At 45.2% G+C, this 26,397-nt stretch overlaps 1 protein-coding gene across 8 annotated transcripts in view; it reads right to left on the reverse strand.

Annotated features, from left to right (window-relative positions):
• Nucleotides 1-26,397, reverse strand: part of HIVEP1 (HIVEP zinc finger 1) — a 149,491-nt gene that overhangs the window by 32,288 nt on the left and 90,806 nt on the right. For all 8 annotated transcript variants that reach the window (XM_047858874.1, XM_047858878.1, XM_047858873.1 and 5 more), the window contains exon 4: nucleotides 1,665-7,618. In XM_047858874.1, the coding sequence (XP_047714830.1) occupies nucleotides 1,665-7,618 (5,954 nt within the window). The remainder of the gene's footprint in view (nucleotides 1-1,664; nucleotides 7,619-26,397) is intronic.

Consider the following 26,397-nt stretch of genomic DNA (forward strand, 5'->3'; position numbering starts at 1 on the left):
TCTTTCCTTGATGAACAACCTCTCTCAGTTTCCCATATGGACTTTCTTCATCCATTCAACCCTTTAAGTAGTGGTGAATCCCAAATCCATTCTGAGATCTTCTGTCCTTCCTCCCGCTCTGAGCAAGCTCATTAACTACCCCCATGCACCAAGGAATCCCGACACCTTCCACCAGGAGTCCTCGCCTAGCTCCAAATCTAAGTACACATTTCCAGAGGCATTTCTACCAAGGCACTTGATGCTGAAGGAGAACCACTTTTCCAGAGGCGCTTTGGGAATATTCCAGAAGCTCTGTCTAAATTCTCATGATCAGGTCTCATCTTCCAAGATTCTGATTTTAGTAGGTCTGGAGTAAAGCCGGGTCATTTAAAAATTAAATTCTGAATGGTTGCCTGCACCCTCCTTTGTCGAAAACATTATCAATGGCTCTCCACCAGTGTGCATATTTTTTTGTTTTTTATCTATATTTCCAACTTGGAAGCATGTCAGTGTTTCAAACTTACACCTTCTAGCCACCCATGGCAGACTCCTCAGGATTCTTTAAAATGAACTAAGTTCTTTATCATGTCCATGTCATGTCAGCAGACTATTAAAATTTCTCATTCTTTTTACCTGAAACAAAAATCCCTACATTTTTTTTTAAGACTCAGCTAAAATATCACCACTTTGGGAATTTCGTCCCTGTATCCATACCTCTTTAACCTACCGGCAAATTTAGAGACTTCCTTCTTGGTAAGTATGTGTGTATGTGTTTGTTTATATATATATGTATGTATATGTATGTATATATATGTGCATGTATGTATATGTGTCTATATTCATGTATGTATATATATGTATATATATATATACACATATATATGTGTATATATATATACACATACATATGTACATATAGACACACATATCATGTCTATGAACCTATATTGTATGCTCATGAACCTGTAGAGGTCACGGACTTAATCTATAATTCTTAATGTCAGGAGTCCACCATGATCCCCTTTCCTATTTATTCTCACTTAAATGATTTTTCCCATTTTATAAAGCCAACAACTCTAGTAAGACTGATTACACAAATAACTCCAAATTACAGTTTTATGACCCTATTCTATACATCTTGACCAAATCAACTTAATTATATCAAGTGTATAAGTCAGCTATTCCGTGAGTCTTCTCTCTGGCACTAAGATGATTCTAACACTGGGTGGGAGTTGGGACTAGCATGGCCAGGGGAGGCTAGTCAGGTGTAGAAAGACAAGTATGAATGTCTCTGCTTATATTTTGAAATGAAATGTAACAGTCTTTGATTACTCACACCTCTATTCCCCCGCACCAGCAGGGACAAAACACAAACATAATCTCTTTTCACTTAATACAAGAGAAAGATGAAAGTTAAACCGTGATGATCTGTATGTACCATTACGTAAGGACAGCTCAGGGCAAGTTTTTTCCAAAATATCTCAAGACAGAATCACCGAAGGATTCCATGTAACCCTTATCAGTCTAACTTGCAGGGTAAACTTCTCATCCTTTCGTCTGGGTGACTTTATACTTACACAGCATAATTTGTCATTCAAAATTAAGATACACTTTCCAGTTAAAACATTTAAAGGCATCAAGACATCGCACAAACTATTTGTGAAGATAAATGATATGTCAAGTACCTTGCTTAAGTTGCTTTTCCACTTGCTTGAATAGACCAATAAATCTGATTTGGAATGGGTAGTTATTGCTTGACAATATAGTGATTTTCCAGTCTTCTGTTTTGAATTAAGGAGAGAAAGGGCAACTTTTGTAGGCAAACCAAGTGGGTTTGGATTACTGGCACTAACTGTCCAATCAGTATAGGCTGAAGTTTTCTGGTCATTCTGAGGCAAATGCAATGCCTTCTGCTTTAATAGGTAACACCATGTAAAGTTGGTTGAGGTCTTCAGGCTGGGGAAAGGCAGCTGCTGTGCACCTCCCGCATCAGACACTAAAAGTGTGGCTTGACTTTGGTCTTGGATGCTCTCTTTGTCACGTTGAGTTTTAACCCCTGGAGACTTCCTTTCTTGGTTACTGTCTACACGTTCCAAAGGAGAAAGGTGAATGTCTTCTGCAGGGACAGGTGAATTTCTCACTGTAAGAGTGAGCGACGTGGAGGACTTGATGTTTTCAAACTCCTGTAGTTCGATTATAGGTTCTGTAACTACAGACTTAGAGTGTTCGGATGACAAATCATCAGCTGGTAGGACATCTGTCAAACTAACAGCCTTGCTACTAATTTCAGGTTGAGAAAAAACATCCTGTTCCGACAGCACACCATCAAGAGGCTCCGTAGTACAAACCTGCCTCACTAAAATAGGTTTCTTCTGTTTATTAACTTCACTAGGTCTTGAACTCCCTGGTTCAAAGGGTCTGATCTCTGTTGTACAAATAGCCCCATTCTCATCTTTAGCACGCTTCTGGTGCTTTTCCATGGCAATGTCTAAACTGTTTGCTGGGGAAAGCATCCTTTTACTTGAAGCTGAAGATTCTTGCTGGGGGGAAAGCCTACCAACAGACGTTTTCTGGGTTACGGGCAAAGGTTCTGATGGAGGGAGAGTCTGACCCATCTCTGAAAAAACATTTGCACAGACAGGTTCTGCCTCTGGGTTTGACAAAGCATTCTGGTGATCTGTCTGCAATTTTGGCACAGAATTTTGTTCCTCGCTGATTGGCACCATGCTACAATTAGCCTGGCAAATTGGCTGGTTGGACAGGTCTTGGGTCACCAGGATTTGTGGCAGAGGAGTGACTGTGGCAAAACAGTATGCTGGAACGTTACTCTGCAGATGCACGGGCAATGCAAACGACGTCGGCACATTCTGCGCCTGCCCCCCTAGCTTCAGTGGTGGTGCAACACAAGAACCGGACATGGCATCTATCAATTTGGTTGGTAATGCTAACGATGTCCCGCGATGGTCAGCAGCCCCAACTGGATCCGAGAGAACCTGCTTTGGCAAAGAAAGCACAGGATTGGAAGTGCAAGACTGGCTTGAAGTGAAAACCTGACAATGAAGTTGGTACTTGGGAGCAAAGCAACCTTTACTTTTAGAAGCTACACATAAACTGGGATTTGCATCCGGCTGAACACTCTGCATAGACACTTGCAGAGACGTCTGTGTGTTTGGGTGGCTGTGGGGGGTGTGGACTGGACTTAACACGTTGATACCGAAAAGCTGTTGAACGGGGAAGATGTTAGTAGAGCTGGAACTGGAGGTTTCTGTTCGCTGATCCTTAACTTGAGTCTGGGAGTGCAGAGCGTTTGCAGGAAACTCGGCTAAAGATGCATTCGTGAGCTGAGGGCCCGGAAACGGTGCTGTGTTCACGCTCGCAAGAGCGATTGTTTGGAAAGATGGTGGGTTCCCGGGAGACACACGACTATCTGGGGCTAGGTTTAAAGATATCTGCCGCATCAGTGGGCCCCTCCTTCTTTCTAAGAGAGGCACGTGCCCGGTGACTCCCATGCCCGAAGGAGACGTCAGGGGCTGCGATTCAACAGGTGCTGTTGTCTGGGGTGGAGTTATGCTTCCACAGTCAAACGATTTACTTCTGAAATCGGAGACCTCCATCGACGTTTGCACGCAGCTAATGTGTTCTGAAGCGGTGCGCCTCATTTCTCGGTGAGTTCCAGGAACGTTCAGTGTATTCGAGCCAGCTGGAATCATGAGAAACTCTGCTCTGTTTAGAAAATCCATTTTGGGGGAAGCCTCTGTTTTAGAAACCTCCTCAACGTCCAATGAAGCTGAGAAACTCGAAGTGTGAGATAAACTACTCTCCCTACTTAGGCTCCTGGACAGAGTGGAGTCGAAACTCGATTCTGTGGACGAGTGCTCCATCTCGGCAAGACGGAGCCTCTTCTTTTTGGGTGGCAGCTTCTCGGTTGGCAACTTTGACAAGGTTTCACTACGCTGAGGCCAACTGAACTTCTCTGACTTTTCCTGATCATAGCCTTGGGCTTCGAGGTCCCGATCTGGCTCTTCGGTGACCAGAATTTCTGGGACTTGGATGTTGTGCTGCCGAACGAGTCGGGAGGGCTGTCCCAACACATGTCGTTCACTTGGACTCTTCCTGGGACAGTCCTGAAGTTCTGCTCTCAGAGCATCTGATGACAGCGCAGGCTGGTGAGGGTGAGACGTGTTCTGGGGAGGGCGCCCTTCTTCTGGGGAAATTCCCATCACTTTCAAAGACCCGGGCTTCACTGTCCTGTTCAGCTCCTGGAAGGAGACTGGGGAACCTCTTTCAAAAGACTCAAGCTTGTCGAATGAATTGGGTCTGCTCAGCGAGTTGGTATGCTGAATGACGGAGATTCCAGTTCCGTGCCTCTTCGGCTCCGTCTTGTCCTGGGCAGCTGAACTTATGTGTTGCTCCATGATGGTAGACAGCTTGGGATCCATGGTCTGGTCGGGACCTCTGGCCGCCAGCTGGATTTGGGAGGCCTGCAGCTGTATCTTTCTGTGCTGGTCACTTGTTATTGCAACGTTATGCTTAGACAAAGTGGAAGCAGGGCCCAGAGAATTCTGGAACTGGAGGCCTTCGGAGCTTTTCGGGGACGCCCCCCTTTCATTTTGCTGCAGTTCATCGTCATCTCCAACACTCTTCATCTTCCTCCGTTTTCTGATCTGAGGTGTCTGCTCCCACACCCCTGCAGGGCCTGCAACTCGGTAGTGCAGAATCTGAGGCTGTGTACTACCAGCAGGCACGGAGCTGTGTTCAGGTTCCCTCACGGCCACCTTTGTTTTTGGTCCATGTAACTCTGAACAGTAAAATTTCTTATGGTTTTCAAAATTCTCCAGTTTTCTATACCTGTTTCTGCAGGTTTCACACTCAAACATTGTCCCTCGCCCTTGATGGGACTTCTTTTTCTCCAAATGTGAGCCTGGGGCCAAGGACTTGCCCCTGGCCGGCCCAGTGTCACTGGCCGCACCGCATCCTGGATAGCTCTCGTCCAGGGACTGTCCAGCACCGAGAAGGTGGTTTTCATTTGCTGAAGAGTCTTCTACTGCTGACTGTCTGACAAGGGTCCGCGGATGTGCACTCTGGGGCACGGCAGTGTTAGGGCCTGACACAAAGACGTCATCGTAGAAAGCGCCGATTTTGTCATCAAATGACTGACTTCCTCTCAGGGGGTGAGGGGGCGGGATGACGCTCGCAGGTACTGCTGAATAACCTGTGGTAGGCATGGAGTTACTTCTCGTAATGGGCAAGCAGTCAAGGGAAGGTACAGACAGAAGGAAGACTTGCTTCGATTTCTCGGTAGGGGTGAAAGGGGACTTTGGTATATCCGAGCTGGAGCTTGTTCTCCGTCCCATTGGTTTCAAATCGAATTGGAAAGAATCTTTAAATATGTATGACTTGGGAGAGTCGATACTTCCTCGCCTCGAGAGAGAGGTTCTCCGTGGCTTTACGCTATCCAGCTGCTTATCGTCAACCAAGGCTTCGTTGTCTGAGATCAGCTTTGATATCCGCTCCTCAAGTGTTTTTGTCGCCAAGGGTGGGCGCATCTGACCCGGTAGGAGCAATGCTTTTTCACTTGTTGACAGAGCAGAAGGTGCTGGTGTACTGATCCGAGGTGCAGAGGGCCCATTATTCTTACTTAAGTCTTGGTCCGTGGTGGGCAACGTTTTGGCAAAGGGAGTCGGCGGACTCGCGGTCTGGTCGGCACTTTCCGAACGTGAAAAGTACCCAGAATCCGTACTTCCTAAACTCCGAGGACTCAGAAGTTTTCCTTGCTGCTCTTGGGAGCAATCGGTAGCCTGCTGCCTTTGCAGCTGGGCATGTCCTGTCCCCATGTGAGATTCCTGTTTCCCTTCTGGCTGACTCCCGTCCCCTTTCTGACGGGACTTCTCGTCAGTCTCGAGGGAAGATGTCCAGGCTGAGTGGGACAGGACATTGGTTCCCTGAAGGTCCTTCGGTGTCTGTGCACTAGACAGTTCAGGCTTGGAATCCGGGAGCTTTGGGCTGTCGACTCTTAGAGGGGACACACCGACAGGGTGGACCACGACTTTTGGTAACTCTGGCACAGCCTGTGATTCTGAAGATTTGTCCTGTAGTGGAAAGTCACCTACCACATGGTCTGGATTGCTTGGAATGGAACTTGATTTTGGTAACGCTTCAGAATGGGACATCATTTTCATTATCTGCACAGGCTGTGGGTCCATGGAGACCGGGTCGTTCTGTCTTTCCTCAGCAGCCCCCTCCTCATCGCTCTCCCCACTGTCTTCTACGTCTGATTGGATGCTAAGTGCTTTGGGGGACTCCTGTGACAAGAACAAACCACCAGCATCTGGTTGCAAGACAAGACCCAGTTTGATAGTATGTGCATGGGATTTTTTGTGCTTGTACAGATTGCTTTTAGTCTTAAATGAAAATCCACAGGTCACACAGGGATAGGGTCGCTCCCCAGTATGGGAGCGGATGTGCTTCAAAAGCACGCTAGGCTTTGCACAAGCTCTATTGCAATACTCACAAATGTATTTTCCTTGTTTTTTTGGCTTCTGATCTTTCAGAAGAAGATTGCACATTTGCTCCACACTGTGGTTAACGACAGAGGCGACAGGAGCTGAATTATAAATTGGCGTGGGGGCTGACGGTGCCGAATGGGCTGGACTCACGGACATCGGTGAAGCAGAATCCATTTGCTGGTTTTGAGGAGTAACCTGAGTTCTACTGGAAGGCGGAGTCAGACCCACAGATGATGTCGCTGCCATATGATAAACCTGTTCAAGTTTGGCATTCTCTTGATTTTGCAGATTCACCAGGGACCTTGGGAAACCTGAACGTGCTGGAAGCGGCTGATTTTGTTGGTGAGGCTGAGAAACGAAGTGTTCGTGTTGGTTACACGGGTGAGACACTGACTGAACTGTGGCTGGCTCACTCTTCTGAGTTGCAGACACGTGCACTGTGTACGAGGGACAAGGAGAAGGCTGCGACTCAGAAACAGATTCTTGGGAAGTCTGAGTTGGGGCGTCCGGTGAGCTGCTGTTTAACTGAGAAGGGGGTTGTACAGTTTTATTTGGTCTCAGTTTTTCTACCTTAACTGCACAAGATGAGCCCTTTTGCGACAAGGTGCTCAGCTCTGGCTCCATTGCCTTCAGTAAGACATCAAATGCGGTGTTTGTGTAAGAGGAAGCGGGACTACGAGTGGAGGAGATACATTCACTGCGGTCAGTCCTGGTTTTACTCGACAAAGATCGAGAGTCACATTTTGCATCCGGGAAGCCCGACCTGCTGGGGTCAGAGCCTGCCGATCCCCATCGGCGCAGTTCAGATGGGTGCTGCAGAAACACGGGCTTCTTTGGGGACACAGAATCTTCGGATTTGGAGGCCTCCGCGACTACCCCAGGTGTTTCTCCATTGTGTTTGGCAAACTGCTTCCCATTTTTCACCGGGCTAGGATTCTGCTTCTTGTGAGACTCCGGCGCGCTCTGAAGAACAGCAAAAGCAGGCTCGTCTGTATTTTGTTTATGTTTTGCCTGAAGGGGACTCCTCAGGGGGGATTTTGGTATTTTTTTCAGGTGGTTCTCAGCTACAATCTTTTTTCGTTTCACACCTTTAAGTGATTCTGAAGTTGCTTTAATACCAGCCTCTAAGATTTCTGTTAAAAAAAAAAAAAAAAAAGAAAAAGTTAAAAAGTCAATTGGTAAGACGGTAGACATGCCAACCACGCGTATATATATTTTTTTAAATGAGGATTACAATCCCGAGGGCATTACGACAACTAAAGAAGGTAGTTTAAGGAAAGCCCACTGTGGATAAAACTGTATTTTGATATCTTGGCATTTGTAAGAATGGTGGCAATCAAAAGCTATTGGAACAATCGTGCAGAGACCTTAGTGTCCATTTCCGGAATGCTTTGTTCCTCCCTGGACCCCCAGCTCAGCAGCGTCCTAGAACCTGATCTTTCAAAATTACGTTATTCTCCCTCTTCACAGTGACAGCTGAGGACTCAGTGTATACAACAGTCTGAGACACCTGCTGCACAAAGAAGAAAACTCAACCTTTTAATGCGGGGTATTTGACGGTCCTGTCACAATTTAGTATCTTTTATTTTTATTTATTTTTTATTAGACAGAGAGGCAGAGTGAGCAAGGGAGGGGAGGAGGGAGAGGGAGAGAATCCCAAGCAGGCTCCGCGCTTAGCACGGAGCCCAATGCAGGGCTCGATTCTACAACGCTGGGATCATGATCTGAGCTGAAATCAAGAGTTGGATGCTCAACAGACTGAGCCACCCAGGCGCCCCACATTTAGTACCTTCTCGAGAAAACTTCTCAGCAAGTTTTAAAGAGGATTCCAAAATAGGCAATAGTGCCATTTTTGTGAGGAAAAAAAAAAAGCTAGTATACAATAATTTTTGGAGCAAACATATCTCAGATGCTTATGAGATATTAAGGTTGGCAGAATCATAAAGAACTACTATTGCAGTAATTATATCAGTGAACAAAAACTATGAAAGTAAAAACATCTCCCTTATTTGTGGTTCTCCACCAACACAATTTAAAAAGTCATAATGTTGTAATGCCTTAGTTTAAAAAAAAAATCCCCATTTTAACGGAACAAAACATCCAATGGCTAGGTTTCTTTGTCATTGATGACAGGTAGATGGAAGGCAGGTGGACAGGTAGGTAGAGCTAACTGTGGGAGACAAGACAGGAAGCTACCTTCATTTCTGGCTGTGTTGGAAGGAAATCCGTGTTTAACTGGCCTCAGCCCCCCACAACCTCTGGCAACTACGATGTTTGTGAGCAGTAAATACCTGCCATAATTTCATTTGTTTCCATTTGTTGGATTCTTGGGCACAGAGACAAAAACTCATTCAAGCTCCTCTTATTTATTTGTAGAAAAGTCAAATACTCAAATTCCTGGTTATTTTCAAATAGCCGTTGCAACGGACGTATTTGAAATTCATATCAGACCAAATGCCTATGCCATAATAACCACTGGAGATAAAAAATTTACATAAAATAAAAAAAAATACCCTAGTCCTCTTGTGATGATCGGTTTATGTGCTGTGATAGATTAAGTTAATGAAAAAACACAGGACTAACACGCTAATGATACGTTTATCCACCATAATCAGAAGAGCAAAAATTTTAAAAAGGGGAGGGTCCCTCACGACCAAAATGCTTGAGCTAAAAAAACAGAAAAACAAGTATCAGGTTTGTTGATACGAAATGATGTTGAGCCAATCTTTTTTATGTTTCGATCTACTCATTTACAGAATGTTTCCCACTGTTTTTCCCTTTTCAAGATAAACGCAATAAACTGAATGTCCTATGTTGTGCCTACCGGGCTAATGGACACCATGAAAAACGCGAAGCATCATCTAGGATGAGTAGTTTCCCCAGTCACTTCCAAAAGGCTTGGAGTGGGTTGTAGGAAAGGTGAAAGCCACCAGGCTGTCAAAATACGTATAAAGACACAGAGGGGGGCGCCTGGGTGGCTTAGTCGGTTAAGCCTCTGATTCCATTTCAGCTCAGGTCATGATCTCATGGTTCTGGGGTGGATCCCCATGTCAGAATCCCTGCTTGGGATTCTCTCTCTCTACCCCTCCTCTGCTCTCCCTCTCTTTCAAATATAAACGTTAAAAAAGACTGTATGGGGGCGCCTGGGTGGCGCAGTCGGTTAAGCGTCCGACTTCAGCCAGGTCACGATCTCGCGGTCCGTGAGTTCGAGCCCCGCGTCGGGCTCTGGGTTGATGGCTCAGAGCCTGGAGCCTGTTTCCGATTCTGTGACTCCCTCTCTCTCTGCCCCTCCCCCGTTCATGCTCTGTCTCTCTCTGTCCCAAAAATAAATAAACGTTGAAAAAAGACTGTATGTATGTGTATACACACACACACACACACACACACACACACACACACACACACACCCATGTCAAGCCCCTTCCAGAACCTACGGAACCAGTGGCTTAGTTGGGTAGATAGGCTTATTTTGTTATGTTTTATGTGGTTTTTGGAATAAGCTTTTATGTTTAGATAGTTATTTGTAAAAAAAAAAAAAATTAAATGTCTTACACTTCAAAAAAAAAAAAAAAAAAAAAAAGAGCAAAAATTCAACCCACGAGCAGAAACACCCGGAAATACCACATTAAGTTTTAAAGGGATTCTATAAGCCATCCTATGTATGTTTTAAACAGAAAGGGTAAAATTTAACTTTGTACTTAAAATGAAGCTGAGTGAAAATAAAGGAAAAACCGCCCTTAAATCTGTATTTCTTTATGGAGACACCACTTTCCTAAAAATTCTTCTGAAGTTAAGAATTTGGACAACCGTATTTTAAATAGATATTCTGAACTGCAGGCTTCAATTTTAGACGATTCAGCTCCCTTTTGTCAGTGTCTAACATTTACATTCTATTTGCATAGTTGTTGACTCTTGGTCTCTCTGAATTTTAACACTTACTTGGTGCTAATGCATCAATTCTTTCTTTCAAAATGTTGCAACCTCTTTTGCTTTGTGGCAGGAGTCTGGAGCCAGCCTGGCTGATGGCCTCCCCTCCTTGGCATGACTTGCCTTTCTTCTGTTTGTCTGTCTGCAAAATTCTTTTACTTCTGAAATCTGTTAACTGCGAGTCAGTTCAGAGTTTGTTACTACACAAACTTTAAGCCTTTCCCCCTAGAACACAGTGTCCTTCTCCATGAGGAGACGCGTTTTGTTTCTTCCAGAAAACTTTTCTTTTTTTTGCATCTTCAAGTAGATCTATCTTCTGGCCGATGTTTTCTTTGGGATGGGCTCCTTTATGGACACTAATTATCTTTATGCTGCACCATCTTTACAAGGATTTAAATTGCTTCCACCTTTTTGGGTTTTTCTTGCCTTTCGCTTTCTCTAGAACTATCTAACGCTTCTCCCTATGTCAGTCACTCAATTTTCAGGCTATTAAATTCCTTACTGTTTCAAATGTCTTTATTTGTTTTGGACGAAGATTGTTTCATTCTCATCTTGTTCCCTTAGCTCCATATTTCCCGTTTCATCTCATTTTATTGTCTCATACCATGTTTGAGTTGTCGCTTAAGTTCATGATCTTGGGGCACCTGGGTGGCTCTGTTGGTTAAGCGTCTGAGTCTTGATTTCGGCTCAGGTCATGATCTCACAGTTCGTGGGTTGGAGCCCAGCATCGGGCTGTGCTCTACCAGCGCAGAGCCTGCCTGGGAGTCTCTCTCTCCCTCTCTGTCCCTCCCCTCGTCACGCTCTCCCCTCTCTCTCAAAATAAATAAATAAACATTAAAAAAAATATAACCTTATTAAGTTCAATGCTTAGAACACACTTCTGTTTCTGAGGGAATATTTTAAGGCTGAGCGTTTAGTCTGTCTTTTCATGTTCTGTGTGCTTTTCTAAGACTGCCTGAGATCATGGGGGAGGGGAAGGGGATGGCGTTCACTGGAGAATGTGATCCTAATCGTTTTTGTTCTGAGCTGCAGTCACACCTCTAAGATTTTGTCGTGTCTCCTTTAACAGAGTTCACACTCCTTGCTCAAGGGATAAAGCCCATTCCATCATGGGTGGCTGGATGGGGATGACTTTGCATGTTGGATCAGTCTCTAAATCCAAGGACTTTGTGGTCATTGTGGTTGTGAATGGAGAGGGCAGCGGACGGGATCGGAGAGAATGCAAACACAGGGAGGGGACCGGGCACATCTGAGATGAGCACCACACTATCATCCCAGAGCTGGGACTGAAACAAGTTGTGTGCCTCACTGCTGACCGTTACCTTGGTTCTCAAGATCGGGGCAGGCGTGCACAGAGTGGATGGCTAAGGTGTGCACAGAGTGATTCGGGCTACGAATCATAGACAGAAGCCTCCTTCTGGGAACCAAGGCCTGGAGTAGGAGGGCATGGCCGACCCTGGGGCCCTGGAGAACGAAGCACCCGGCACACTTTTTAATTCCGATCAATCTCCAGTGTATCCACCAGAGAGTCACGGAAGTTGCTTTCACCTGCCCTCTTATCTACAGGAAAGGGCATGATCGTCACACGCTGTGGCTGCATCTACCATGCCGGGTATACAGTTGCCAGAGGCCAGAGTTAAGAGGATGCACAGACCAGAATGCCTCAAGGCAGAAATAGGGTGGGGATGAGGGCTGGGAGGGGCTGCTGTTCCCATCAGGGCCTGCACTCACTTTAAAGGCGATCTGGTATTAGGGCGTACTGAACGGAAAACTAACTAGAGGATCTGAGAGACCACAGGGTAAGTGGCAGAAGGCAGCATAAAGGACGGTGGCTTTTCGATATGCCCACTCCCCACTGGCCAGCGTGGGCCTACCTTCGGCTCGCCGTACGGGCGCCACTTTGTATTTCTATCACAGGGTTCCAGGGCTGCTGGGGTTTTACTGACACTGGGGTTGGAAACACTTGGGGCGCGTGCCCTGTTTGTGTGAACGATGAGATACCACCCGCTTCCCTTACGCAGTGCTGATGTGCAGTCAGAGTGGGCAAGGGTGGGACAGGCCCCAGAATGGGAGTCAACCAACTGCTGAACCCTGCGTTCTGGGGGGGGGGGGGGGGGGGGCGTGCTCCTGGAAAGGGCCGGCGGCCAGGCAGAGGCTCTGAGGCATCAACGGGTCGGAACCCCAAAGAGCAATGCATTTATCAAGTACCAGTCACACTGAGGGGAGGGACCACCAGCGGGCAGCGTGACCCTGTCGGAAGCTTCGATCTGCAGGGCTTCCTCAGAAAGCCATTCCTCCACTGGGGAGGCGGCTGGAACAGCTCAGAAAGATCACAAAGGCCACTTGACGGGGGAGAGGGTCGCAGTTAGAGAAACAGGGGCTAAAGCTCCCACCTTCTCTGAAAGGAAGGCACTGGCACCTCGTGTGCCAAGGACAAGCCTAGTGAACATGAGGCCTCCTCTAGCTTTTGGAGAGGAGCACCAAGGAGCGTAAAACGGCACCATCCGCGGGTTTCCAGGATTACTTTAGAGAGTAACAGAATGAAAACAAACACGTTTCCTGAGACAGAGCATCTGGGTTGCCAGTTAAATGCGGCAAAAAATACTCCCGAGGCTGGTAGTAGGTATCGGGAACTACAACCCAACGGTGTGTTTAAAGAAAAAAAAAATTATTTTAATGTTTATTTATCTTAGAGGGAGACAGCGCGTGAGTGGGGGAGGGGCAGACAGAGAGGGAGACGCAGAATCCAAAGCAGGCTCCAGGCTCTGAGCCGTCAGCACAGAGCCCGACGCGGGGCTCAAACCCATGAACCGTCACATCGTGACCTGAGCTGAAGTCAAATGCTTAACTGACCGAGCCACCTAGGTGCCTCTCAACAGTGGCTTTAAAAGCCCGCCTTAGGTCACGATCTCGCGGTCCGTGAGTTTGAGCCCCGCGTCGGGCTCTGGGCTGATGGCTCGGAGCCTGGAGCCTGCTTCCGATTCTGTGTCTCCCTCTCTCTCTGCCCCTCGCCCGTTCATGCTCTGTCTCTCTCTGTCCCAAAAATAAATAAACGTTGAAAAAAAAAAAAATTTAAAAGCCCGCCTTGCTGGAAGGTGAATCACTTTTCCGGATTTACTCAGAGACGCATCAGTGTGAAAAACTTTAGGGTCTTCTGGGTCTTGGGGACACAAGGACTACTTGTCCTCTAACAATGCAGAGCATGTTGTATCAGAAAGTAAAGAGACCAGCAGTGCCTGGGTAGCTCAGTCGGTTAAGCGTCTGACTTCAGCTCAGGTCACGATCTCACAGATCATGGGTTCGAGCCCCGTGTCGGGCTCTGTGCTAACAGGTCAAAGTATGCAGGCTGCTTCAGATTTTGTGTTTCCCTCTCTCTGCCCTTCTCCACTTGCGCTCTGTCACTCTTTAAAAAAAAAAATTAAAGAAACGAAAACAGAAAGTAAAGAGACCAGAGACATGGACAGCACACAGAAGGCCCTTCCGGAGTTCACGTGAAAGTTAAAATGCTACCTTGGATCCAGGTAGTTGACAGAGGGGCCTCTCAGCTGATTCAAAGCAAGAAAGCCTAAAAAAGGTTTGCCAAAGATTCTGCTCAGTTCCTGTCTTTATCCGTGAGGCCCAAGCCAGTTTGGGAGGGGTAAAAAAAAAAAAAAAAAAAATCAATTCACTTTCCATCCCACCAAAGCTCAAACTCAATATACATGTGGAGAATTCTAAAGTGTAGCTGCAAATCCAGGGCTAGAAATTTTCAACAGAGAAATGCTTAGGCTAATTACAGCACAGGCACTTAACAGAACATTACACATCCATTTAAAATAATTACAAAGATTACAGAGCAATACGGAAATTACGATCTATTAAATATAGATGCATATTCTTTTCTTTCCCTAGAGAGAAGTCTGGGCTACAGGCATAGATCTGGAGGTACATGATGAGAGCTGTTTTTTGTAGAAGTACATCAATGATAAGGCAGAGAGAATATGCCCGGTGAAGAGAAAAGTGTGACATCAGCAGAGAAAAGTCTGACATAGTGGGTTATCCCTCGATTTAGGGTGAACTAGAAAAGAAACTGGGTAATAAAAAAGATAAAACAAAACTTGTGACAGTAAGGTGTCCAGGAAGTCAGAGGTTAGAGACTTAAAAAAAAAAGTTTATTTTTGAGAGGGGGGGGGGGTGGGCTAGAACATGAGTGGGAGAGGGGCAGACAGAAAGAGACAGAATCCCAAGCAGGCTCTGCACTGTCAGTGCAGCACCCGATGCAGGGCTCGAACCCATAAACCGTAAGATCATGACCTGAGCCAAAATCAGGAGTCTTACACATTGAGCCACCCAGGCACCCTAGGGTTTGGAGACTACCAAGGAAGATGTGGCCAAGAGTGTATTTTTAAATACTCCATTTGGATCCAGAAGCATAAACAAGAGGGTGCTGGGTTTGGTGGCCACTGGGATTAGGACACTGTGATGGCAAAAACCAGTTCACAGAAGGGGAAGGTGGGAGCGTGGGCAAGGTGAAGTGCAGGCCAGCAAGCACGGAACACTTTCTGAGAAGTGGCTGCGAAGGCACTGAGAAAGGGGGGGGTGGGTATCTGGGGAAGAAAAGGACGGGAGAAGGTGTTGTTAGGACAAGGGGGGGGTGGGGGCTGAGTGTGCTTATGAAGAGGAAGGAAAAGTCAGCACTCAGAGACTGAAAATGTAAGCCAGGTAACGAATAAGCTAATGTGAGATAAACAAGGACACAAGAGGCACACAGGCACACCTTGCTTTATTGTGCTCTGCACTGCGCAGAGAGTGCTTTTGTTTTGTTTTTTTTCCCCCACAAATTGAAGGTCTGTGGCAACCCTGCATCAAGCAAGTCGATCGGTGCCATTTATCCAGCAGCGTCTGCCCACTTAGTGTTTCTGCGTCACAGGTTGGTAATTCTTGCAATATTTCAAACGTTTTTGTTATTACTGTATCTGTTATGGTAGCTGTGATCGGTGGTCATCACTCACTGAAAACTCACAACATGGCTGGCATTTCTTAGCAACAAAGTCTTATTTTTTTATTATTTTTAAATTTCCTTTTATTACATTTATCTTTGAGAGACAGAGTGAGACAGAGCATGAGCGGGGGAGGGGCAGAGAGAGAGAGGGAGACACAGAATCTGAAACAGGATCCAGGCTCCAAGCTGTCAGCACAGGGCCTGACGTGGGGCTCGAACCCACGAACCGGGAGATCATGACCTGAGCCGAAGTCGGACACTTAACCGGCTGAGCCACCCAGGCGCCCCCAACAAAGTCTTTTTAAAAACTGTATCTTGAAGGGGCACCTGGGTGACTCAGTAGGTTAAGCGTCTGGCTTCGGCTCAGGTCACAGTCTCGCGGTTCGGGAGTTTGAGCCCCGTGTCGGGCTCGCTGCTGTCACTGCAGAGCCCACTTCGGATCCTCTGTCCCCCTCTCTTTGCCCCTTCCTCACTCTCTCTCTCTCTCTCTCTCTCTCAAAAGTAAACATTAAAAAATAATAATAAATGTTCAAAATTATGTCTTTAACTTTTGCTTAGGAATAATGCTATTGCACAGTTGAGAGACTACAGCATAGTATAAACATAACTTTTATTCACACTGGGAAGCCAAAGACCTCATTTGACACACTTCACTGAGATACTCGCTTCACTGCGGCAGCCTGGAACCCACAGTGCCTCTGGGGTGTGTCCGTAACCTGGAAGCTACTGCATCGACGTGGGAACAACTACGAGCAACAGGAGCCACGTCCGTCACCACGTTCTTCCCCTTCCTCATGTAATTCAAACGTGGAACGCGGCTGGAAGATGGCACGGCCATCTGGCTCTGATGACCTCTGCGACCTCCCTTCGTAACATTTCCCCCGTCCTCACTGCTTCGGCCACGTCGGTGAAGTTCTGATCTTCCACCAGGGCCCATCTCCTTCCTACCTTTGGAGATCTGTACTCGCCAGCTCCTGAAAAGCCCTCCCCGCTCTCAACTCTTTTAAGTGACTGGATCCCTTCTGACCTTTAGATCCTAACACCAGTGTCATCTATCACCAGCTGGTCCTGTCCACCCACCTAAACTAGTTGCCCCCACCGCCCACCTGCCCTGTTCATTTCCTTCCTAACTACGATCACAATCTAAAATGTCCTATTTATCGGGGCACCTAGGTGGCTCAGTCGCTTGGGCGCCCCACTTTGGAATCAGGTCACGATCTCGCGGTCCGTGAGCTCGAGCCCACGTCGGGTTCTGCGCTGACAGTTCAGGGCCTGGAGCCTGCTTCGGATTCTGTGTCTCCTTCTCTCTCTCTGTTCCTCCCCTGCTCATGCTCTGGCTCTCTCTGTCTCCCCAAAATGATTAAACTTAAAAAAAACAACACTTTTTAAACGCCCTATTTATTTATTTACATGTTGTTTTTGTCTACCTTCTGATTACAGTGCAAATCTGTAAGACTCCATCTTTATTATCCATCCCTCTAAACCCAGTCCGTAATAGGTATCAAAGAAAGATTTGCTAATGAAAAAATTCCTCAAGTGAGAGAAGATAAGGGATGAATTTAGTATGAGGTAACTACTCGTATGATGCATCATGTCAGGAAGAATAACTTAGAAATTCACATGGCCATTTTCAATAAGGGTGAACGCTATTTAATAAAATTCAATATCCATTCCTGATTTTAAAAAATAAAGCTAGATGAATCTGCTTTTGGATGTAGACGCTTGAAAGGAATGCTGCTCCCACCACAATGGCACAAAACAGCCAGAGATATAGCACAAAAGTCCTAACTTCTTTTGAGCCCATCACACAGTTGGGGTCAGAGAGCAACCAAAGCCTGAACTCCACAGAAGAATGCAGGAAACGGCTCACCTGGGGTCAAGCAGGGAAGATGTGGAGGACACGAAAGCCATGCAAACAAGCAAAATATCATCTAAAACTACAGCAAACTATGAAGGGCTGCGCATGGGCTGGATTCGCCCGGCCTCGGACCCGGGGGAGTCCATACTCACACCCAGGCTCTTTCCCGTGGGCCCCCAGCAGGTGCTGACACAGGGGCCGGGGCGGGGGACCAGAGAGAGCACCCTCCGTGGGAGGCACCAAGCAGGGGGTGCAGCTGTGGAAAACACACAAAGCCCGAGGCCCCGAGAGCTTCTCTCATGTGGAGCAAAAGCCTTCAACTTTAAGCTGCTGGGAAAAGGACAGCAGGCACATCACCCACAGGGCACAGGTAAATGCCACAGTGGCCTGGGAAAGGGCAGAAGAAGAAACCTTTTATCCCAGGGGAAGTAGGAAACTGTCCCCGGACCAGAATCCCATACCGATAAAATGAGAGGTCTGCTGCCATGGGAGAGGGTCATGTCTGAGACTGAGGGTGGAACAGGACAGGAGAGCAATCCTCACCAACCCCCACTACCAGCCCGGCAGTGAGGAAGAAGTAACAGGGGTCTACCGCTAGGAGAGGCAAAGGGGTAGAGACTTCCACTCCCACAAGGATATAGGCGGCTTAGCTCAGTATGGAGCACCAAACTGAGAAAACCCATCCAGGTCCCCGGCTCCTCTGCATTCACAGGGAAATGGGAGATCGTCACTGGAATACCTGGAGGCCAGTGTGGCACACGGAAGACAAACACAACAATACCAAAATCTGAACCCAGCCCAGCTCCTGAACAGACAGCCTCAATTCCCCTCCTGATGACCTCACAAAAGAAAAACAGTGCCCATTTCTAACCATTAAAAGCTCATGACCCCAGTAACTACTGTTAAGCACACAATATCCGAACCTCAGTAGAAAGTTAAAATACAGGCACGACTGACCCGCTGTCAAGAGACAAAATAGTCAAGAGAACCAGACTCGGGGATGATATAGGTGCCCGAACGCTCAAGACAGGGGATTTAAAATGACTAATCAACGTGTCAAAAGGGCCAGAGGAAAAAGTTGACAACATGGGAATTTAAACTCAGTGAGATGGTCAAATGAAAATGTTAGAAATAAAAGAAAAAGTAATAGAAACAAAGAAAGCCGTTTATACACTCATAAGTAGATTTGACAAAACTAAGGAATCAGTGAACTTACAGATTAACCAAAAAAAAAATCACACAAAGAAGAAAAACAGCATGGAGGGGTCCCTGGGTGGCTCAGTCAGTTAAGAGTCAGACTCTTGATTTGGGCTCAGGTCATGATCTCAAGGCCTGAGATGGGCTCTGCATTGAGCATGGAGACTGCTTAAGATTCTCTCTTCCTCTTCCTCTGAACTGCTCATGCTTGCTCACTTTCTTGGTCTCTCTCTCTCTCTCTCTCTCTCTCTCTCGCTCTCTCTAAAAAATAACTTAAAAATGTAGGGGTGCCTGGGTGGCTCAGTCGGTTAAGCTGCTGACTTCAGCTCAGGTCATGATCTCGTGGTTCGTGGGTTCGAGCCCCGTGCCGGGCTGTGTGCTGACAGCTCAGAGCCTGGAACCTGCTTTGGATTCTGTGTCTCCCTCTTTCTCTGCCCCTCCCCCACTCACACTCTGTCTCTGTCTCTCCAAAGTAAATAAACAATAATTTTTTTTTTTAAAGGAAAGAAAAACAGTATGGAAACAAAACAAAAGAATAGGGCATTTAAGACCCATAGGACAATGTCAAATGGTCTAATGTAGAATTAGAATCACAAAAGGGGGGCACCTGGGTGGCTCAGTTGGTTAGGTGACCGACTTTGGCTCAGGTCATGATCTCACAGTTTGTGAGTTCGAGCCCCACGTCAGGCTCTGTGCTGACAGCTCAGAACCTGCAGCCTGCTTCGGATTCTGTGTCTCCCCCTCTCTGTCCCCTCCCCTGCTCACACTCTGTGCCTACCTCTCTGTCTCTCAATGATAAATAAATGTTAAAAGAAATTTAAAAAAAAAAAGAATCACAAAAGGGAAAAAGAACAAATAGGGTAGCAGAAATAAGTGAAGAGATAGCAGCAAGTATTTTCCAAAAATAAACAAACCATAGATCAAAAAAGCTTAGAGAACTTCAACTGGATGAGTAAAAATAAGGAAAGATGAGAAGAAAAACCAAAAACTAAAAGTAAGAAAAAGAAAGAAAGGAGGTAAAAACACATAGCTAAGTTATATTCAATGTGCTGAAAACCAAAGAAAAAAGAAAATTCAAAACTTCGAAGGTACCCAGAAGTTAGAAAAATGTATTACAGACAAAGAGAAAAATTAAAGCAGATTTCTCAACAGAAACTCTGCAGTGATATTTTCACACTACTGAAAGAAAAAAAAAAAATGGCCCACTCAGAATTCTCTATCAAAGGATAACAGTTTGCAAAAATGCAGGCAAAACAAAGACTTTTACAGGAAAACAAAAACAGAGCATATTGCCGCCTGGCCTGTGCTGAAATGTTACAACTTTAATTTGGATCTCCATATATAAATAAAGAGCTCCGAAAATAACAATAAAAGGAAATTTAGAAAAGAATTTTTAAAATTGCATCACTTTAAAATATAATGCAGTGAGGGGCACCTGGGTGGCTCAGTCGGTTAAGCCTCCGACTTCAGCTCAGGTCATGATCTCGTGGTTTGTGGGCTCGAGCCCCGTGTCGGGCTCTGTGCTGACCGCTCAGAGCCTGGAGCCCGCTTCGGATTCGGCGCCCCTCCCTCCCTTTCTGCCCGCCCCCTACTCACACTCTCTCTCCCTCTCTCAAAAGTAAATAAACGCTTAAAAAAACTTAAATATAATGCAGTAGGATGCCACATTGTCCTACATGGTAGTGTGGCAGACAAAATAATGGCCCTGCAAAACGTCCACACCCTAATCCCCAGAACGGGCGACTACGTTCCCTGACACATGCAAAGGGGACCTTGTCGATGTGATAAAGTCACGGACGTTAAAATGTGGAGCCTACCCTGGATTATCGTAGGATCTCTTCAAAGTGAATACACTGACAGAAGACGTGAGAGAGAAAGAGAAAGGAAAGGGAGAGAGAGAAAAAGAGAGATCTGAAGTGTGACGACCCCGAACAGCTACTGCAGCCAGGATCCAAGGAAAGCAGGTGACGTTAGAAGCTGGGAAGGCCAGCATGGCCACGAGGAATTCAGGCTGACAGACACAGGAGTTTAATTCTGCCCAAATCTGAATGAGCAAGGAACCGGATTCTCCCCCAGAGCCTCCGGAAAGGTGGCCCTGCTGACAGACAGCTTGGTTACAGCCCGGTGAGACCACTTCAGGCTCTGACCTAAAAACGGTAAGATAATAAGTATTTTTTAAACTGCTAAGTTCACAGTAATTTGTTCTGCAGCCCCAGGAAACTAGCACAGGTAGCCGCTGGGCACAGGTGACTTTAAATTTAAAACCAAGGTCTGTTGCTCCAAAAGGTTACAAGGACACAAAAGGTATGGTCTCTGTGACCACAACAAAATCAAATGAGAAATAAGAAGCAGAATGGCATGTGGAAAGCCCCCAAATATTTGGAAATGAAACAACATATTTCTAAGCAGCCTAGAGGTCAGAGAGGAAGTCACAGGGAAATCAGAAAAATCTAAACAAAACTCTAGAGAACTAGGAAAACACCATAAAGAATATTTACCTTGCCCACGATATGCAACACTCAAAATCAGACACTAGAGAAATCTCTTTTGAACCACTGGACGACAAAGAGATTTTTGCTATAATTGCTATGATTTTAAAAAAATTTTTTTAATGTTTATTTTTGAGAGAGAGAGAGAGAGAGAGAGAGAGAGAGAGAGAGAGAGACAATGAATGAGCGAGGGAGGGGCAGAGAGAGAGGGAGACACAGAATCAATCCAAAGCAGGCTCCGGGCTCTGAGCTGTCGGCCCAACGCAGGGCTCGAACTCACAGACCATGAGATCATGACCTGAGGTGAAGTCGGACACAATCGACTGAGCCACCCTGGTGCCCCGAATCCCTATGATTTTTCATCAGAAGGTAGGTGTCTACCAAAAGCATAAAAATATCAATCTTGTCATTTGCACCAAAAACAACTAGTTAGAAAATACAAGGAAAAAATATTCTATCTGTAACAGCAATAACAGAAAAATGTCTAGGAATAAATTTGGCACAAAATATTCAAAACGTACAAGAAATTAAGCGATTTTCTGCCATTTTTTTTTTTTAAAGACTTACAAAACAAAGAAACACACCATGCTCCTGGAAAGAATATTTTGAAGATATTGATTCAGTTCTTTTCAAATTTCTAAACTTCACACAATTTCAAACAATAAAAAAAGTTATTTTTTTATTATATTTTTATTTTTTGAGAGAGAGAGAGAGGGCTCAAGTGAGCGAAGGGCAGAGAGAGAAAGAGAGAAAGAGAGAAAGAGAGAGAGAGAGAGAGAATTCCACAAGGGGCAGAGAGAGACAGAAGATGGGCTCACCCAATGCAGGCCTCAAACTCACAAACCAAAAGATCATGACCTGAGCCAAAGTCAGATGCGTAACCAGCTGAGCCATCAAGGCACCCCAAAAAAGTTGTTCTTTTTAAATTCTTTTCATTATTTTTTTATAAATCTAATTTTTAAATATTTATTTATTTTTGAGAGAGAGACAGACCACGAGCAAGGGAGGGGCAGAGAGAGAGGAAAACACTGAATATGAAGCAGGCTCCAGGCTCTGAGCTGTCAGCATAGAGCTCAAACCTACACAGGGCTCAAACCCACAAACCACAAGATCATGACCTGAGACGAACTCGGACACCTAACTGACTAAGCCACCCAGGCACCCCAAAAGTTGTTCTTTTTTTTAATTTTACGTGACTCTAATCTTCACTTGGGGAAATAAATATTCTAAATTATACTATAAAATTCTGAAAAAGAATGTTATAAGGTCACCGACATGGAGAGGCATTTAATGATTAAACAGTAAAGTACTTTTCCAAAATCAGATTAATAGTTAAACTGAAAACTCAAAGAAAGATCCCATCATATGTGTATTCAGTACACGAAAAACATTTCAAAACCTTGGGGAAAGGATGATCTAATTTTTAAACACATGGAACAAAGGGAAGGTAAACAGTAAGCAAACACCACATTCCACACTAAGCTCACTCACATTCAATGTAAGCAATAAAACCACAGAGAAGTGAACTCTCTGGAAGAAATCTGGGTGTGTATAAAAAAACTCTTTGATATGCAAAAAGGCAAATGACAAAGAGAAACATACTGCAATACGTAACGCAGATAATGGGTTGATATTCTGAAAATAGAAAGAACTGTACAGTGATGGAGAATTAAGTAATTTAAGCAATTCAAATGATATTCCTTGGAAGATGACAGAATAGCTAAATAAAATATAAATATTATCAGCTTGAAGGCAGTGAAACAGTAGGAAGGTAGTGGAAAGTTAGTGGGCCAAGATCCAGGGGAGGGTACAGGTCCAAAAGGGTGAAGTCAGCATGTAGGGCTCCTTTTGCTCAGGGAAGGTTTGTCCAGGAGGAGCAGGTAAATGGCTGGGGCAGTTCTCACGACAATCTAAAGGAGCTGAGTAGATACGTGACAGAATCCGGGGCACGCCAGGCGTGGAGTCCCTATGAATATCTACGTATTCCCTGTTGGGAGACTGAATGGCTTTATGCTAGAAACGAGAGAACTGGATGTAGACCAAGCAAGCTTCATATGAACTGCCAACTTGCATCCAGTGCCCTGGAAAATCACAAACCCCCAAATTGGATTAAGTGGATACTGGATCGTTAGCTCTCCTGGGAGCCTCACAGAAGTGAATTCAAATCTTTTCTGGTGGAAGATGTCAACCAGGACTTCAAACCATTCTGATAATTTTTACTTGTTCTTTTTTTTTTTAATGTTTATTTTTGAGAGAGAGACAGAGTGCGAGCGGGGGGGGGGGGGGGGGCAGACACACGCACACGCACACGCACACGCACACACACAATCCACAGCAGGCTCCAGGCTCCAAGCTGTCAGCACAGAGCCGATGAGGCGCTCAAACCCACAAACCACAAGATCATGACCTCAGCTGAAGTTGGTGCTTAACTGACTGAGCTACCCTGGAGGCCTGATAGTTTTTAAAATAGAATGTCTAACTATTCAAAGACAACGAGGCACCTAAGAAAAGAAAGAACCAACATCACAAACAGATCAGCAAGGGTCCAATATATTGGAACTGACATACAGAGACTTTAAAATAAATGTACTTACTTTGTTTATATTGAAATCTTATTGAAAATTCCAGAGGGATAACTGGAAAGTATAAAAAGAGATAGTAGTAGAGGGGCTCCTGGGTGGCTTAGTCAGTTAAGGGTCCGACTTCGGCTCAGGTCATGATCTCACGGTTTGTGAGTTCGAGCCCCGCATCCGGCTCTGTGCTGACAGGTCAGAGCCTGGAGCCTGCTTCCGACTCTGTGTCTCCCTCTCCCTCTGCCCCTCCCATGCTAATGCTCTGTCTGTCTCTCTCTCAAAAATAAACAAACATTAAAAAAAATTAAAAAGAGATAGTATAGTTGAAAAGCCAAATATAAATGACAGAACTGAAAAACACTTGCAAATTTAGAATTCACTGGATTGATTTAAGTCCAGATTATGACAGGGAACTGGGAGAGGAGTCAAAAAGAAACAACAGAGAATAAAGTACTAGAGACAAAAGGCAAACAAAATGGAGAGGTTTTGAAACAAAGGATGAGTCGAAAAGACTGGAAGTGGAATCTCGGAAGATGAGGACATAAATGATTGGGCACGACTGAAACATGTGACTGTACAAATCCAAGAGTGCTGTAAAGCACACGCATGGTAAATACAGAGAAATCACACCTATTCGCCTCACTCTGAAACTGCAAGGCAGGGGCGAGGCCAAACTCTTAAAAGTCTCAGGAAGACACGTTAAAATGAAAAGACAGGTTACCTTCCAATGAGCAATAATCAGACTCACAAGTGACAATCTCAACAGCAACAACGTGCTCAAGGAGATGAACTGCCATGCCGGAAGGCTCTGGTTTTATACTCAGTGAAAGTATTTTTCGAGAATGAAAATGAAACAGACATTTTCTAATAAATGATACTTGAAGTGATTTGTCACAACAGACCTGCGCTAATGGAAAACTGAAGACTGTTCTTGAAGTAAAATAAAATGATCCCAGATGGGAAACTAGAGATGTAAGACGAAGTGAAAGAGCGAAAGTGTGATGAATATTGTGGCTAAGTCAAAATGAGCAGCGACTGTATGAAAAAGAACGAAGCCTACAGAATTCAAACACACGGTAACAGACGGCATGGGAGTCAAAGGCGGGGGGGGGGGGGGGGACGAGCTCCTAAGAGAAAAGAACTTCAAGCTCTGTGACAAAGTTCTAGAAGCCTGGAGTGAGTACGGACACAGCAGCGACTTCTGAGAGCGTCAGGAAGCCCCATGAAGGGCATCTCTCCAGAAGATTAGAGCATTAGTTCTTGCAGCATTCAGGGACATGTGAGTTGAGTTTTACCAACCAAAGTCAGTTCAGAGGCTTGTTAATATTCCTAATGGAGGAATACAATGAAAAGCAATCAGAAGACAGCAGCATTCCTGAACAAGAACCTCAGCCCTGAAAAGAAAAGCAAGGATAGAATGTAAGTGGAATTTGAGGTCAGCTCCCATCCTGAGTAAGACCAAGAAATCGTCTGGCTAAAGGTTTAAACAGTGCAAGAGACAACATTACTAAACTTCTGTAACATAATAGATGGGCAACAATGTACGTTAAAAAACTGTTCAAAAGAAAAAGAACAATAATTATGGGGGAGGGTCTGAATTCACTAGCCAGCTATGGCAGATGTAGTGAAAAGTCGCTTTGGAAACAAACTTTGTATTTCTCGGTCCTCTTAAATTTATTGATAAGGGGCGCCTGGGTGGCGCAGTCGGTTAGGCGTCCGACTTCAGCCAGGTCACGATCTCGCAGTCCGGGAGTTCAAGCCCCGCGTCAGGCTCTGGGCTGATGGCTCAGAGCCTGGAGCCTGTTTCCGATTCTATGTCTCCCTCTCTCTCTGCCCCTCCCCCGTTCATGCTCTGTCTCTCTCTGTCCCAAAAATAAATAAACATTGAAAAAAAAATTAAAAAAAAAAATTTATTGATAAATCGTTCCATGGCCTAAGTTAGGACCTATCTTGGAGAATGCTCCACGCACACCAGAGAACATATGTGTTCTACTGCTGTTGGGTGGAATGTTCTACAGATAGATGTTAGGTCCAGTGGGTTTACTGTGCTGTTCAAGTCTTCGAGGCTGACCTTTTGCCTAGCTGTCCCATCCATTCTGGAAAGTGGGGCACTGAAGTCTCTGACCACACTGCTGAATTGTTTACTTGGTCCTTTATTTCTGTCCGTTTGCTTCGTGTATTTTGGGACTGTGTTGTGAGGTACACATAGGTTTATGACTGCTATGTCTTCCCAAAGGATTCATTCTTTTGTCATTAGAAAATACCCCTCTATTTTAAGTCTCTAATATAACTACTCGGCTTTTTCATGCTGGCTGTTTACATGATAAGTCTTTTTCTAACCGTTTAGTTTCCATCTAGTTGCGACTTTGAATCTAAAGTGTATCTCCGTGTAGGCAGCACATAGTTGGATCTTGTTTTCTTAACCTGTCCGACAATCTCTGCCTCTGATGGGATTATTCAACCAATTCCTGTGTGATGTTTTGGTTGACACTGCCGGGTTCCTGTCTGCCAGTTTACTTTTCATTTTCTATTCATCTTGTGTCTTTCTTGGTCTTCCACTTCTCCTTTACTGCTTTATTCTACATTAAGATGGTATTTTCTAATACAACATTTTAATTTCTTTAATGATCTTTTTTCAGAACTTTTTTGAGTGGTTCTCTTTGTAGTGATCTAGAACTGACCTTGCATTCTAACTTATTGGAAGCTAATGCAGATTCTAATACAATATGGAAACCTTACGACTATACAGCTCTGTTCTCTTTTGCCATATTACGGTTGTGCATATCACTTTCACAAATATTACACTCCCACAAAACACCGTAGCCATTACTCCTTCACATAACTTACATCTTTGAAGATGCCACTGAAAGAGGAAACCAAGTATATA

This window comes from Prionailurus viverrinus, chromosome B2 (assembly GCF_022837055.1).
Source record: "Prionailurus viverrinus isolate Anna chromosome B2, UM_Priviv_1.0, whole genome shotgun sequence".
Lineage (NCBI taxonomy): Eukaryota > Metazoa > Chordata > Mammalia > Carnivora > Felidae > Prionailurus > Prionailurus viverrinus.